The 16175-nt window shown below is 42.9% G+C and overlaps 1 protein-coding gene and 1 non-coding gene across 10 annotated transcripts in view; both read right to left on the bottom strand.

The window, feature by feature from the left end:
- LOC137095687 (pumilio homolog 1-like) overlaps nt 1–16175 on the bottom strand; it is a 215044-nt gene that overhangs the window by 92159 nt on the left and 106710 nt on the right. For all 9 annotated transcript variants that reach the window (XM_067462472.1, XM_067462473.1, XM_067462471.1 and 6 more), the window contains 4 exons: nt 13872–14020; nt 4548–4686; nt 3993–4136; nt 1611–1901 (listed from right to left, as the gene is read on the bottom strand). In XM_067462472.1, the coding sequence (XP_067318573.1) occupies nt 1611–1901; nt 3993–4136; nt 4548–4686; nt 13872–14020 (723 nt within the window). The remainder of the gene's footprint in view (nt 1–1610; nt 1902–3992; nt 4137–4547; nt 4687–13871; nt 14021–16175) is intronic.
- On the bottom strand, nt 11847–11922 carry LOC137095746 (small nucleolar RNA SNORD103/SNORD85). The gene has a single exon (XR_010908899.1). It is a non-coding gene; the product is annotated as a small nucleolar RNA SNORD103/SNORD85 (small nucleolar RNA).

Raw genomic sequence — 16175 nt, forward strand, 5'->3', positions numbered from 1 at the left:
AAATCTAGGATTCTATGTAACCCTGACGGGAATAAGAGAAGTGGGTGTGGGTCCATTTCAGGCACACTGGTCTCTCTGCAACCTGGGACCCCAAAAGTTGGAGGCACGGACCCCCAAAAAACCCTACTGTGGCCCCCTAATTCAAGAGAAAAAATGCAAACCAACAGAGTATACTCTACCACTCAGGCTCCAAACCAAGCATCCCAGCACTGTATGAAAGCATTTTGCCCTGAATCCTGCAATATCAAATAGTCGTTCAAGATGTAAAAATAAACAAGTACATCTATCTCATTAGTATGTAAACTGGCTTTCATTTTTCTACAAAGTGTAACATGATATGTCTACCAAATAACTGTTTTAAATTATTTTCTCTATTACTTCTTATCAGTAAACACTTTATCCATAAACCTTTTTAGGTACTTATTTAACTGGGGTCACGCAAAAAATGATCCAGCAAAGTGGGGCCAGAAGACGAAAAAGTTTAAGGAGGTCTGCTATAGAGATCTTTACCCAATGCTGCAATTGCGATGGAAAGAATGGAACGGAAGGTTCTGGCAACAATCAACAGAATTATGTGCATGGAGTTGGGGGCAGAGCTTCTGCCTAGAGACACTTTTCTTCCAACTGTTGCTATGTTGACACAACATTATGCTTGAGTCACAAAGACCATGAAAATGAGTGATCTGCAGTTAACTGTCACAAATTTAACTTAACAAATTTAGCAGAAAACCAGGGGGATGATAAGAGTTGTTAGAATAACCTGTTCACTCCTAGTAAATCTAGGTTCAGTCAAATAACTCATTGAAAAATACGATGCTGTATATTAACAAAGTATTACAAATCAGAGTGCTTTGGACTATGAGAAGATCCAACCAGTCCATACCTCAGGAAATAAAGCCCGACTGCTCATTGGAGGGAAGGATATTAGAGACAAAGTTGAAGTACTTTGGCCACATCATGAGGAGGCAGGAAAGCTTTGAGAAGACAATGATGCTGGGGAAAATGGAGGGAAAAAGGAAGAGGGGCCGACCAAGGGCAAGATGGGTGGATGGTATCCTTGAAGTGACTGGCTTGACTCTGAAGGAGCTGGGGGAGGAGATGGCCGACAGGGAGCTCTGTCGTGGGCTGGTCCATGAGGTCATGAAGGGTCAGAAATGATTGAACGAATGAACAACAACAACAAATCAGAATAACCATGGCATCACCCTAAGCTCTTTGCAGCAAAGTCAATAACACAAATGCATTTACTGTCTAGCAGGAATAGGGAGCCTGTGATGCTTCAGATGTTTTGGACTTCATTAGCCATGATTGGTGGAATTCACTATGGTTGGTGTCTAAACTACCTGGAGTGGCAAAGTGCATTCTGCCACAATTTAAGAATTATTAGATTGAGGCACCTTCAAGCAGGTACAAGACAATTCAAACTATAGATATCAGACTGCTCAAGTGACAATTCCTGTAGGTTTTTATAGTATAAAGAGAAAAACTAATTTTCATCAGATCTGACCTGCTAGTTTAAGCACGTTCCTGCCCTATTAAACCCAGAACAGCTCAGTCCAACACAATCCCCACAGATGTGCCTCCCTCCTAAGGACAACCATGAGTCCTACCTGCTGTTCCAAAGCCTCCCAGTGCAGATCCCAGGGTAGCACCAAGGGAACTGCTGCTCCCAAAGCCAAGGGAAGTATTGGGAGGCTGTGCAGAGCCTTGAGAAAAGAGTGAACTGCTCTGGGAATTGTTAGTTAGAGAGTTGTTGCCGTAGAAGGAGCTGGAAGCCAAATTGCTGGTAGGCTGCTGCTGCGGTTGTGGCTGCTGACTTCCAAGGGGCCGGAATGGACCGTTAGTTGTTCCTGCAAGACCACCAGCAGCTCCATTTGTTGAAGCAGCAGCAGCTGCCACTGCTATAAAAATAAATGAGAAAGAGAGAGAAAAGGGGGAAAAACCAAAGTGCTTAATGCAATTCAGCTTAGATACCTCTTTATATATAGTTCACTCCATACAGAACCCATGCACTTTCTAAGCAAATGTTCACTCACATTTATGTGTGTTGATCATACACATTGCTATGTAGTCCAAAAGTGTTTACACTTAACTTCTGGGTAACATATGTAATAAGAAATTCAATGTATAGATTTGATATATGTTGATTTAATATGAGGCATGGATATGAATGGAACTGAATGAAAGGGGTCTAATTTGGCTGAAGACACAATTCTAATATTAAGGCCTGCAATGATTAACTACCTGTTTGCTGGAACTGTAATTAAAAGTTACTAATAAGAACTTAAAAGTAAACTCTGATAAGAACTGGGTCAGTGACAACAGAAATATTTACAATGTTAAGAAGGAAGTCAACACAAGGCTAACAGCAATCAAGAAGAATCAACATCTGGCCAGGAAACTGAAATGCAGTCAACATATTCCAGGATGGAAGACGTCTATCACTAATTTACATCTTTGGGAGAAGAATATTCCTATAAAAGACTCAATCTAATAATTCTCAAATTGTGGCAGAATGCAGGAGTTTGTTCCACCCGCTATGCTCTGCTCCATCGGAAGGAGAGAGACAGTGTACATATGGAGAGTGGCAGATTTGCATAAGAGCGGTCTGGTCACTTTGGCCTTCTTTCTCAAGGGAAGAGGAAGAAGTGAGTTTTGGAGTCTTAGATTTTGTGCAGGGAGTCATGTTCTGCTGTATGGAAAACAGAGATCTGGTCCTTGGCATTGTTCTCAGGCAAAGAAGTTTTGGCATTTTGAAGTTATGGAAGTTTTGGAACTGTGCATTGCCAGGCTGCAGGGAAGCAGGGTCTGCCCTAAGCAGGTGCTTCTCCAAGGAGGGAGAAAATGATATGGTAATATTTGGATGCATGTACACGTGTGTGAATGGTGATTGAAAATGTAATTCTCTTTTGTTTGTTTGTTAGCCAATGTAATTGTGAATCCAATGCAGTTGCATAGAGTATGCCTGTATGTCCAATGTCATTCTTCATGTAAAAGTGTAAATATACCCTCTCACACTGGAAATTGCAAAAAAGAAAAAAAAGAACCTTTGCTTTAAAGTTATTGAAGTTATTCATGACACATATACAACCAAGTATGCACAAAGAACACACATTTCCCTCTGTCTCTTTTTATCAGCTCAGCAATTAATTGTCCTAAGGTGTCCTTTTTAACCATATTTATAATTACTACCAATTGCAATCTAAATTTAACCATGGCAAACATAAGTCCATCCAAGGTAAAAAAAAAAAAGTCATGGGATAAAAAATGAAAAGGCCTTCTCACCAGATATTTAAATTCACAAAATTGTTTTTTAGTTCGCAAACTCTCTACTCTGTGGTGAGCGGGCTTCAGGGTTTACCAGGAGTTTACTTCAAAAAACAGCAACACTAGCAGTCAAAAGTCCAAAGATAGATCCAAAGAAAAAATGCACTCCTAAAATTAAAGAACAAAGTGCCTTTGAAGATATTTTGATCTTTGGCGCACACTTTGGAATAACAAAATTTAACTAAGTTTACAGTTCCTTTCAAACAAAAGTCCACTCCAGGCCAAACTGAGTGTGGTTAGTTTCAGTATTATATTAATGGTATTGATAAAACAGTTAAGAATCAGTAATGCTTGCTATCTAGCTATTCTTGCTTGATGCCTCCTTGAATGCCGTTTCCATTATGATCCTTCCCATTTGACAGAATTTAAATCCCATTAGAACCTTTCTGTCAGTCTTGTAACGGTGCTCCAAGCAGTCATGCTGGCCACATGACCTTGGAAGTGTCTATGGCCAACGCCGGATCTTCGGTTTAGAAATGGAGATGAGAACCACACCCCAGAGTCAGACATGACTGGACTTAATGTCAGGGGACAACTTTTACCTTTTAGAATCTTTCTGTCAATCTTGGATACATAAAATGAAATTGCATTTTTTGATAGTACGCAGTTAAACTAATAACACTTCATAGAATTATATTTAGCTCGCACTATGTGAAGAAACATGCCTGCTTGTGCTGCTGAGGAACTGATGATGACAGGAGCAGGGGCTACCAGTCGCACTGGGGCTCCTAGGCCATTCCGGGGCCCTGTATTCACCACAAGAGCACCTGTTTGGTCATAGTACGCTGCCGGCGCCAGTACGGGATAACCTAGGAGAACAAGTTTAAGTAGTTACACCAGAGAACTAACATAACATTTCATCCATACATGTTTGAATGGCTGCCATATTTCAACAGGAGTGATTTTGTCCTTTGCTGCCCTAGAGGACAGTACTCAAATCGCAAGAAAGAACATTCTGGCTAAATACCCTGATAGTAATAAGAAGAGTCCAACTGCACTGCTTTGGGGAGTGGAGGAGGCACCCTTCCTGGAAGTTTTAAAATAAAGACTGGATGGTTACTTCTCAGAGATACCTTAACTGTGGCATTCTGCACTGGTAGGGAGTTTGACTAAAAGGTCTTTGCAGACCAATCAACTTTATGATTCTATCAATGAAATACTCTTCTGCATCCTATCTTTCCATTCCCAATGTGCTGCTGAAACAAAACAGAAATGCTTACCTGGCATCCCAGCTGCCAGCCCTTGTCCAAAAGCAAGAGCTGAATTTACTGCTGCTGCAGCAACCAACGGATCTGTTTGCTGGCCCTGTTGGCTTTGATTTGGTGTCAAAGGACGCTGATTGGCTCCTCCACGGAGAACCTTAGAAACACAGAAAACCAAAAGAACTGCTGTATTTTCTTCAGTTAGCAGCCAAAGGGTCCAGCAATATGGTTCCCAGTAACAACTACAAAATTAATCATGGTAATTAATCATCCAAAAAAATAATGCCTTACAGATGTATCAACCCCCGTCCCCCACCTTGACCTACATTTTGTTAAACTATAACCTAGAATTGAAATTGAGTTAAATGACCCTGGTACCAATATACCTTTACATGGTAAAGGTGCAAAATATTTTTCTTGTGTCACAGAAGTATAGGTTGCTTACCTGTCATGCTATTTCTTTGAGTGCTAGTCTGTGAAATGCGCACAGATAGGTTTTCCCTGCACATGCACAGCAATTTCAGAACATTCCAGAGCTTATCAACTGAGTTTAGGCGAAGGCCCTGCCCACACCCCATGAGTATATATAGCCCTGGGTGGGGCTACACCTCAGTTCCTTGTAGCCAGACAGCAGTAGAGGTTGTGAGGCATGATGCAGCGAGGAGGATGGGCGGGGCTGTGCAGATTTCACAGACTAACACTCAATGAAATACGGTTAGAAGTAAGCAATCTACACTTCTTCCTCGTGTAGTCTGTGAAATGCGCACAGCTGGGTGACTAAAAAGTTACTAACCTTGGAGGCAGGTCATGTCACAGAGGAGAACAGCATGGCTCTGCCAAAAGCGCAGTCTTTTTTGTCACAATGTCCCGCTTGTAGTGAGCAGTGAATATTGATAATGTTGACCACCTTGCTGCTTTGCAAATCTGCTCAACCGGGACGCCTCGAAGGAAGGCTTAGGAGGCAGAAACTGAGTGAGTCGAATGAGCAGTCACATTATGCAGCTGGTCCTTGCCCACTAATTCGTAAGCCAGGCAAATAGTCAATCCAGGAGGTGAGTCGCTGAGATGTTACTAGGAGGCCTAGGGCATCCTGGCTGTATTTGAGCAATAGTCTCACCGATTTCCTGTGAGGGGCAGTCCTATGTATGCAGAACGCCAGAGCTCTTTTGACTTCCAGAGAATGAAGGGAATCTTCAAGTGGAGAAGATGAGTTAGGAAAGAAGGTAGGTAATGTCCTGGCACGTGTGGAAATGGGAAGCAGCTTTGGGAAGAAACGTGACATCAGTGCAAAGAACTACACTGTTATCATAGAATCGGATATAAGTCGAGTCTGCCTGGATGGCGGCAAGCTTGCTGGTTCGTCTTGCTGAGGTAATGGCTACAAGGAAAGCAGTTTTCCATGAGAGGTGAGAAATGTCGTTGGATGACATGGGTTCAAAGGGAGGTTTGGAAAGTTGGGAGAGTATGAGCTCCAAGCTCAAGGATGGGGAGGGATGAGAGGGTGTAGATTTTTGTAGCCCTTAAGGAACAGTTGAGTGAGAGGGTCTTGAAAAAGGGACGGGAGTTCTGCCTTCCTCCTATACCAGGAGAGAGCCACCAGGTAACATTTGTTGGAGGAAAGGGAGAACTTTCTAGTGGAGAGGTGAACTAGAAAATTGAACACTATGGAGAGAGGGGACGTGGTTGGGTCATGCCCTAAGGGGTCAACATTTTTTTTAAAGGTGGCCCATTTGTAAGTATAAGACTTTTTGTAGATGTTTTTTGAGCTGCCATGATTATTAATCGTGCTGCATCTGAGAGATGGGTGATGGTCTGATCTCCTCCATGCCGTTAGGAAGTTGGAGTGTTAGATGAGGTCGTTCTCAAGAGTGAGAAGGTTAGGACTGGACCTCAGGCATAGGAAGACGCCCTTGGAGGCCTGAAGGAGTGGGGCAAGCCACAGTTGGTGTGGCCATCAGTATGGAATTTGCGTTGTTTGAAATGATCTTTGCTACCTGATCTAGTGAGCAGCGGAAGGGGTGGAAAGGCATTGTGTAGTCCTGGTGCCCAGTGAAAGAGAAAGGCATCTCCGAGGCAGCCTGGGGCTGTGTGAGAGTGCAGCCTTGCACAGAACTGCAGGCAGTGAGCATTCGCTGGAGATCCAAAGAAGTCTACTTGAGGGCGTCCCCAATGTCGGGTGATGAAAAGGAATTCTCTGCGGTGAAGATGCCATTCATGATTGTTCACCATCGTCCTGCTCAAAGAAACTGTCAGAGTATTGACCACTCTAGGAAGGGGGATGGCTATAAGCAGGATATTGTGCTGTAAGCACCATTCCCAGATCTGAATGGAGATCAGGTGGAGAGTGTGGGAGCGGGTTCCACCCTGCTTATTCAGGTTATATTTGACTGTTGTATTGTCCGTGATTATTTGGACTGTGTGGTGCGAGAGAAGACATGAGAAGGTCCAAAGGGCTTTCTGTACTACCATCAGCTCGAGGACACTGATGTGATGTTGTTGTTCATGAGGGGACCAGCATCCATTGATTGTGAGGCCCTGAAGGTGAGCGCCCCAGCCATGGGAGGAGGCATCTGTTGTCAGAAACATTGATGGAAGCGGTGGTGAAAAGGTCATTTCCGAGCATACATTGGATTTCTTTTTCCACCATGATAGAACGAAGAACTGGTAATAGAAATCTGGTAATGGAGCGGGTAGAGAGTAATGTATTGGCAATTAGACAGAGGGTCAAACGCGTGGAGGAACCAGTTTTGAAAAGGTCGAAGGTGTAGCCTTGCAAAGGCCGGGACTGAGGTAGTGGATGCCATGTGGCCTACGACTGATTGGATAGTCCAGGCAGACACATGGAGTTATGAGAGGAGTGCATTGATGGTGGTCTTTAAATTGGAGAAACGGTCCTCTCGGAGGTAGACTGTTTGAAAGGTAGCCTATGATAGCCCCAATGAATTGAATGCATTGAGTGGGTGACAGATGGGATTTTCCCCAGTTTATGATGAGTCCAAGAGTCTGTAAAAGACACAAGGTGTATTGAATGCCAAAGGACAACTGAGAGTGGGAAGTTGATGAAAAAAGCCTGTCATCAATATAAGAAAAAATTGTGATCCCTTGTTGGTGGAGGTAGGGTGCTACCACAGCCATGCATTTGGTGAAGATCCATGGGATCGTGGAAAGGCCAAAGGGTAGAATATTGCAAGAACAAAAGCTATCGACTATCACAAAACTAAGGTATTTGTGGTGGCTCTTTCTAATTGAGATGTGGAAATAGGCACCCAAAGGTGCACAGTAGCTAGCCACACTTCCTTCCTAATAAAAGGAAGGGTAGAGGAAAGGGTGGTCATGCAGAATTTCTGCAGATTGATGAAATGGTTAAAGTTGCATAGGTTAAGGATTGGGTGTAGGCCACCTGGGTGTGGGGTATGACTGTTGGTCATATTTGTTGACTGTTTCATTTTGTGTGAATGTTCGAGTTGTGAGTCAGTCTCAGGTTTGAAAAAGCCAGCTTGGTCCATTGGTAGGTCTTCAATGAGAGTGTGGGCCGAGGGGGATAGGTTGGAGGCCTGAAGCCAGGCATGGCGACATAGGGCTACCGCTATCAGTTTGCCAGCTGTGTTCTTTGCAAGGTCCTTTTGAAGGCTAGCTAGGAGAAGTGCTTCTTATTTGAAGGCTTTAGCTAGAGGCTGGTCAGTTGTAGGGAGTACATCAAGATAAGAATTCAGTTTATTCCAGATAAAGTTTTGGTATACCTTTATGTATACGCTGTAGTGGGCCATGTGAGCAAAAAGACATGTTGAGGAGTAGAATTTTTTGGCCATGGCATCAAGCTTATTTACTTCTTTGTCAGAAGGTGTGGATTGGTTTCTCTGGACTGGCCTCAATTGAGCATCTGTTACAACAGAGTTTGCTTTAGGTAGTTTGGATAGTGAGGTGGCAGAGTAGAGGTCAAGGCGGTAGAGGTTTTCTGGTTGTTTAGAGTTCACTGGGACCAGAGCAGGAGCTATCCCTGTTGTTTTTATTACTTGAAGTAAGTAAGGTAAGGTTAGTAAGGAAGTAGACATAGGTGCCCTTTGTTAAGAGGAGGAAAAACGTGGATCATCTACCCCTTCAGTCACTTGAGGGGTGGCGAGATTAAGAGCTTTAGAAAGTCTGTTAAATGAAGTTTTTAAAAAATCATTTGATTGATGGGGATCAGGATTGGGATCCACAAGGGGGCAGGTGGGGTCAAGTGTCTGTATTAAATTGTAGTTTGATGGTTTCACACTCTTCATCCTCTTGTTGGGGAGAGGCTGGGTGAAGGTGTGGTGAGGGGGGTATTGATGGGTGGGGAAGAACGTTGTGGTGACCCAGGGGGTGGGAGAGTGGCTGAGGGAGGAACTTATGGAGCTTGTCTTGGTACTGCTTTGAGTCCCCCTCGGGGTGAGAAAAGTGGTATACAAATACTGTAAATAAATAATAAAATAAATAAATAAATACAGTCCTGGATGGGGCCTCTTGGTCCCGATAGTCATGATGAGGATAATATGCCCCATACATGGGGAATGGAGGAGAGGGGTAAAGAGGGTAAAGGTAGTCATGGTAAGGATAGTAAAGGTGAGGATCTGGAGAACAGGAGCAGGAGTAGGTTCGGGGAGACCCAGGGAGACTTCAGGATCAAGAGCGAAGCCAAGGAGGGTGAACATCTAGGGAGAGCGTCTGGAGAGAGAGGGAAGGTAATCCCTAGACCATGGCCTTGTTGGCAGTGTTGGGGGAAAGGGACGGTCCCGAGGTGTGGTCGGAGGAGATATCAGGGCTAGTTGACGGTCTCTGTGAAAGATTGGCCGTCAGTTTCGAGGAGCAAGGCATGAAACTCCAAGGAGAGAAGTTGGGGCAGTTCAACCAGGTCAGGAAAAGAGGATTGTTCCAGCTGTGCAACTCCTGTTTCAGGGAGTGCAATGTTTGGAGGAGGAGGACACAAGGGCTGGTTGCCAGTGAGGACCTGTCCTTTTTTATTTTTGTTGTGAGTTTGTTTTGATTTTGCCGCTTGGCGAGGTTGTTCAGAGGCTTTTGTTTTCTTTTTGGGAGGCTCCGTGAGCAGATTGGTGTCCTCAGTAGTTGCAACCCCATCCGTGTCAGGCGGAGAGGGGGATTCTTGTTGTCCCTGGGTGAGGGAGGGTAAGGGAGATTCTGGAACAAGGTGGATGGGAGCTGGCATGTCTTCAGGGGCTAGTGCCTGCGCGTAAAGGAGGGCTTTAAGGCGGACATCCCTGTTATGCCGGGCTTGGGGGGGGGGGATGAAACGTAAGCAGATAGTGCAAGACTGGGGATTGTGGTAATTGGCGTCAGGGAGGTTAATCCCGCAGGACGCAAATTTTTTAAAATATAAAGTGGACATGTTAGAATCTGGCCTGTAGTGACGACGTCTGAGTCAGGGTTGGAGAGATCAGGTAGTCGAGCGTCTGGTCCAAAGGTAAGTATGAAGGAAGGTCGAAAAGAAGTTCCAAGTTGTTGTTGCTGCTGCTACTGTCGTGCAGAAAGAGGAACTGAGGCGTAGCCCCACCCAGGGCCATATATACTCATGAGGAGTGTGGGTGGGGCCTCTGACTAAATTCAATCAATAAGCTCTGGAATGTTCTGAAATTGCTGTGCATGCGCAGGGAAAACCCATCTGTGCGCATTTCACAGACTACACGAGGAAGAAGTAAACAAAAACAAATTGATACTTAGTGGTCATGCAAGCATTTAGATACACCTCTCCAGTCAATACAGGCATCCTTTTCTTGACTACCAGGGTTTTTAAAAAATGTTATCCTGCTTCAATAGATCTAAATTATAGCCATGTATTGCATTTTTGACCTGGTCCATTGCTTCAACAATGCTGCTTCCTTCTCAATCTACTCAGCATGCTCTTTTTTTTCTTTCCCCAGTTAACTCAGCACCACCGAGTATTCAGTCTTGTATTGACAAGCTGAAAAAGTACTTGTTGCTTAACTGTCACTGTATTTCTCCTTGTGAGTATCTGTAAATTTTCGCAAATGGGTCTAATGCACCACACATGCTTCCTACAAAACCTTCTAGAGTCGCTAGGCATAATTTTTTTTGGCACCAACTCTGCCCACTCTCTAGGTGACATAAATATGTCAGTTGCTTCCAATGCTGCTCAGTTCCATGTCCGACGCTACAGCACATGTGACTGAGGTGGTAAGAGTCCAGAGGGAGGATGTGACAGGTGACCACTCACAGAAATATAGTTACAAGTAAGCAACCAGTACTTCTTTGTGGTCTCCATGAATTACACAACTGGGTGACTAGTAAGTTCAAGATAGTAGGTACACCAAGAACCCAGGGAATGGTAAACCAAAGGATACTTTTCTTAAACACTGGGAACACTTCATTGCCAAAGAACTCAATGCAACAGTTTGCACTTCAACTCCCATAATTCCTAACAGCTTCAGGCCCCTTTTCTTTTTTCATTTCCTTTTCACTTAAGTGGCTGAGGGGGAAAAGGAAAGGTCCTGTAGCTGTTAGGAATTGTGGGAGTTGAAGTCCAAAACACCTGGAGGGAGGGCCAAAGTTTGCCCATGTCTGTGTTAAATAGTATACCATCCATAGATCTGCCTTAGTTTACAAGGGATAGGGAAGACCAAGAAAGCATTCCAGCATAGTAGGGTGATCAGAATAGACTTGGACATCACAGATATGTCCTACAGAAGGTCAAAGAGCAAATGTACAGGAACATCAGGTAACACAGGAAACAAGACTGATAAAGCGAATCAGGAAAGGGCCCTGAGATCCCCTTCAGGAGAGGCCCGTCTCTCGATCCCACTTCCATTGCAAGTTCAGTTGGTGGGAACAAGAGATTAGGTCTTCTTTCTCGGTGGCTGCCCCTCAATTTAAGGATTTTAACTTTATTTTTAATACCATTAATTTAATTCTATTTTGATGTTCATATATTTTTATGCATTGGTTTTACTGTAATCTGCTTTGAGGTTTTTTTTGTAGAGAGAAAAGGTGGTTACAAATAAACATAAATATAGTAATTGTAATAATAATCAAATGTATATAGCAAAAAAGCCACTATTCTATTACCCCTGGAAATACTCTTTTTAAAAAATACCTGGCACCTTTTTCAAGAGCCAATGACCTTATTCCCTCTGTATTTTCAGACTGACACATAGTTCTATATATAGGTATACACAAAATTCTATAAGTGATCTTGTCATTGCAATGGAACTGTCTCTTGGCTATCAAAATATATTTCTAAAGATGTATGTACCTTTGATACATCAATGGGCAGAGGAATACATTCCTACTACCCAACACTGTCACAACAATTGTTTAAGAAGGTCTAGCTCAGCACGTAAGAGGATCATCAATACTGAATAGTGTTCTCAGTGAGGGCAAGAGTGTCATCATTGCCAGACCTTTGAAGACAACCAAAATGGATAAATAAAAAACATTGTTTCACACATCTGACACTTGTTGAAATAATGTTACAACATACTATTTTACAGCAATGTGAATTCATGTATCAAGCAATACTGAGAGAGTAGGACAGAGGAAGTAAAACACGGTCTCCAGATGAGTAAATCCCACCAGCTGTAATTAGTATATTCAGTTTTGAGGGATGAGAAATGCCAATAGGGAGGGGGCTAATCTAATTTCTGTAGGGAGGACGGTCCACAGCCAAGGGGCCACCACTGAGAAGGCCCTGTCTCGTCCCCACCAGACGTACCTATGATGCAGGCGGGAACGAGAGCAGGGCCTCCCCAGATGATCTTAATGTCCCCAATGTCCTAACTGATTCATAGGAGGAGATGCGTTCAGATACATGAAGTGTCTGGGGGGATATCTGTATCTATACCAACACATAGTCTAAAAAGCTTATGCCATCAACTTCTTCTCTCAATAAGTCTCAAAGATACAAAAAGCTCCCTCTGAATACTGATTCAGATTAATAAAGCTGTCTTTGAATTCTACCACCAAAGAATCTCAGGAGGCATATAAATTTTCCATCACTATTCTTAGACCTGTCAGACCTCCGGTTTACTCTGTCCTGTCAATCTATACATGCTACACTTTCTCTAGATGAAAATGCAGTTCTCTAAAGTTTTTCTTCCTATGAACAGCAAGTTAAACCTTTTCTAGACAAAACAGATTTATTTAGTCTGAAACTAGACCAAGAGATGTGTTGGAGTTTGGCAAGCATCAGAGGATTTTTCTGACTGTTGAGGGGATGAGGGGTTTCAAAGTGAAGAGTCTGTGAGAGATTGGAGGGAATTGCAGACAGAGGAGGCTGATGTTTTGGATCAATTTTGTGGTTTTCGGACTCCTTGTCTTTATGCTCCTTGATATTTTTGGATTACTGCTAATCCGTATTTGCTATTTTACTGACACTTCTGGCTTTTGCCCCTTTCCTCCTTTTTCTGGGTATCAGAACTATACACACATCTCTTCTTGCCAGAATGGGGTTGGACTGGATGGCCCATGTGATCTCTTCCAACTCTATGGTTCTATGATCTCTTAAAGAGACCTATGCTATGTTGCTAGCCATCTATCTCAAAACAAACAGCTTATTTTCAAGAAGGGTTAAACAGAAGAAAAATGTTACTCTATTTTTTTAATAATCTTTATTCACATTTTTCATATACATATAGTTAAAAAAAGAGAGTACAGTCGAGTTAAAAATAGAACAGTATAGGCAGATCAGAGAATTAAGAAGAAGATGGGGGGGGGGTAGTAGCTAAAAGAGTAAGCTGAGGGAGATAGGGGGTGGGTGGATGTGAAGGTAGGAGAAGTCAGAAAAGAAAGTGTAAAAGTGCATTAAAAGATATTGAAGGGAACTATTCACCCCCTTCAATATAGAGACAAGAATCGAGGTTCCTCTCTTCCTTCAGTCTGTCTTCCTGGTGCCTTTAGCGGGGAGCTTTCCTTTTCTTTCTTTCTTTCGTTCTCCATCCTCTCTTTCGCCTTATTTTATTTCCCACTCGGGTCGTGGAGATTTCCTTCCTCCCGACTTTGCTTCTGAATCATTTCTATTTAAAATATTCATCTATCATTGTCCAGTCCGTTTCCTTTTCTATCCTTCCTTTATGTTTCTGGATTAAGTAACTTAGTCTATCCATGTTTTTCACTTCCATGAACTTCACCTCCCATTCATCTATCTTGGGTATCTCTTCCTTTCTCTATTTACAAAACAATTATTCCCTTTATGGGACATGCCGCTTTGTGTTACATGCTAACATTTTAATTGTTTGGTGATCGCTCTATTTTGTACCATTGGCAACTACTATTTTTAAGGGCTGTACCTTTAAGCACTGTTGTACACCTCAGGCCGGCTGTATGTGTGCAAAGCCAAGAGGTGCTGCTCACCTGTTGCTGTCCTTGCTGAGTCTGCTGACTGGTCTGCTGATTGGAGGAACTAGAGGCGGCGGCAGCAGCAGCTTGCTGATGAAAGAGACTGGCAGGATAAACTCCCCAGGGGGCCACTCCATAATACTGATGGGGGACAACCGCAGGCCCTAAAATATCAAGAGAGGATGCATCTCATCTTCTGCTAGTTAGTTCAGGCATCTAATTGATACTCCAATAACAAAACAAGAGATGAAAAAGGCTACTTTTTTGAAATAAGAACCCAGTACTTTTGGACTATTGCTGATTCAAGCAAGCAGCAGGGAGAGGAGAGGACACTAGTGAAGATATAGCTTCCATTATCTCCATTTGTAAAAAAGAAAAAAAGGGGGGGGGGCTATGTTGAGGGTTGCCGCATGCCATCCTCTGCCACCACTTCCTCAAGTAACTGGAAAGTTTTGCATAACAAAACCCCAAATCCACAAAATGGTTGTGCTTTTATTGGATCAACTAAAATTCACAAAATACACCATGGAAGCTTGTGAAGCTTCATTGGCTTCTTCATCAGAAAAGTTACTAAAATCACACAGAAATTGCGATGTTAAAATCACAGATCTACTTTCTCTCAGATGTTGGTTGGGGGAGGAGCTAGCAACCACTAGCTCTCTCGATCACATAAAGGAGCTTGGATAAAAGGCAAGGCCAGCAGGAATGAAGAGGGAGCAAAAGGTAAACTCGTGTCTGTGGGATTAAACCCCAGTCCCCGAGGGTTTGTTGGGTAAGGGTTGTGGTCTGTGTTAGATGAAGACTGATAGTTTGTGTGAGCTCAGTGGAGGCTTGCTTGAGGGTTCATTACAATTATGTTTTAGTATATGTGGCCTCTGGTCCTCCACCAGAGCACATGGTCTCAGAAAGGCAGGGGAACTGCTGTGAAGAAGTGAGTGAAAACTGGTTAGAAGCTAGTAGAAACTACTGACAGGGGTGGGTGGTAAGGAACATTCGACCCCCTTCTTAAAGCAGCTCCACTGGTTGTAATTTGTTTCCGGTCCCAACTCAAAGTGCAGGTTATTACCTACAAAGTCCTATATGGCTTGGGTCCTGACTATTTATGTGATTGCATATCTCCCTATGAACCTGCTCGGGCCTGGAGATCACCCAGGGAGGCCCTCCTTGATCCCACCTCCCTCAAGCGCGGTTGGTGGGGACAAGGGAGAGGGCTTTCCTTCTCAGAAGCGCCCCCCCCCCGACTCTGGAATGCCCTCCCTAAGGAAATTAGACAAGCACACACTCTACTAATTTTCAGAAAGGAGTTGAAAAACTGTCTATTTCAACCAGTTTTTGATAATGGTCAAGAGTGTCATCTACCTATCAGACAGGACTTTAAATGGCCATTAGAACTTTAATTTACAATGCTGGATACATTGATTATAGGAACTGGCTGGTTTTAAATGATGTTTATAGCTTGATTGTTTTTAGAGGGCAAATAGTTTTAAACTGGTGCTCTTCGTCATAAGAGGATGGAGCGACAGCACCCCCTGTGGTTGGATTCAAGCTCAACCTTCCATTGATTCAAGCCCAACTTTCCATGGCACCAAAAAGATGGACATTGAGTCAAAACAACAACACATCTCCTTCTGTTCCATCAGTCTCTGTATTTTCTATACAAAATGGCATTGAATGTTGCCATGTATGTATACTGTGATCCGTCCTGCATCCCCTTCGGGATGAGAAGGGCTACATATATAAATAAAGTGTTACTATTATTACTATTGTGTTATTTTATTTGTATTAAGTGATTGTTGTATATTGTTTCTTTATTGTTAATGTTATTAACTGTATTTGTTTGGTTGCTGCAAGCCACCCTGAGCCCTTTCAGGGAGAGTGGCGGAGGTACAAATAAAGCTTATTACTGTTATTGTTGTTATTATTATTAATTTTATTTTGAAAATTGTAATGTACCCACAATACATATTACAAACCTATATGCATACACATATATAGAAAACTCACCACCCACATACAATTATCCCTCAGCCCACCCCCTGTGCAACTCACCACCTTGGCACGTGACACTGATCTACACAGAGTTTATACATAGTTTTATTTAACCCTCTGTATTTCTAGATCAATAAATTCCTCTTGCTTTTATTTCTTAAATTCTCCTGTCAGGTATGCTAAGGCCAGCTTCCAATTTATTTCAAAATTTTTATGACTTTCATATTTCATATAGCTAGAAATCTTGTCCATCTGTGCATAATCCCACAATTTCTTCTTCCACTTTTTGATACTTAACCCTTTTTTACCTTTCCAGTCACTGGAAATCAC

This window comes from Anolis sagrei, chromosome Y (assembly GCF_037176765.1).
Source record: "Anolis sagrei isolate rAnoSag1 chromosome Y, rAnoSag1.mat, whole genome shotgun sequence".
NCBI lineage: Eukaryota > Metazoa > Chordata > Lepidosauria > Squamata > Dactyloidae > Anolis > Anolis sagrei.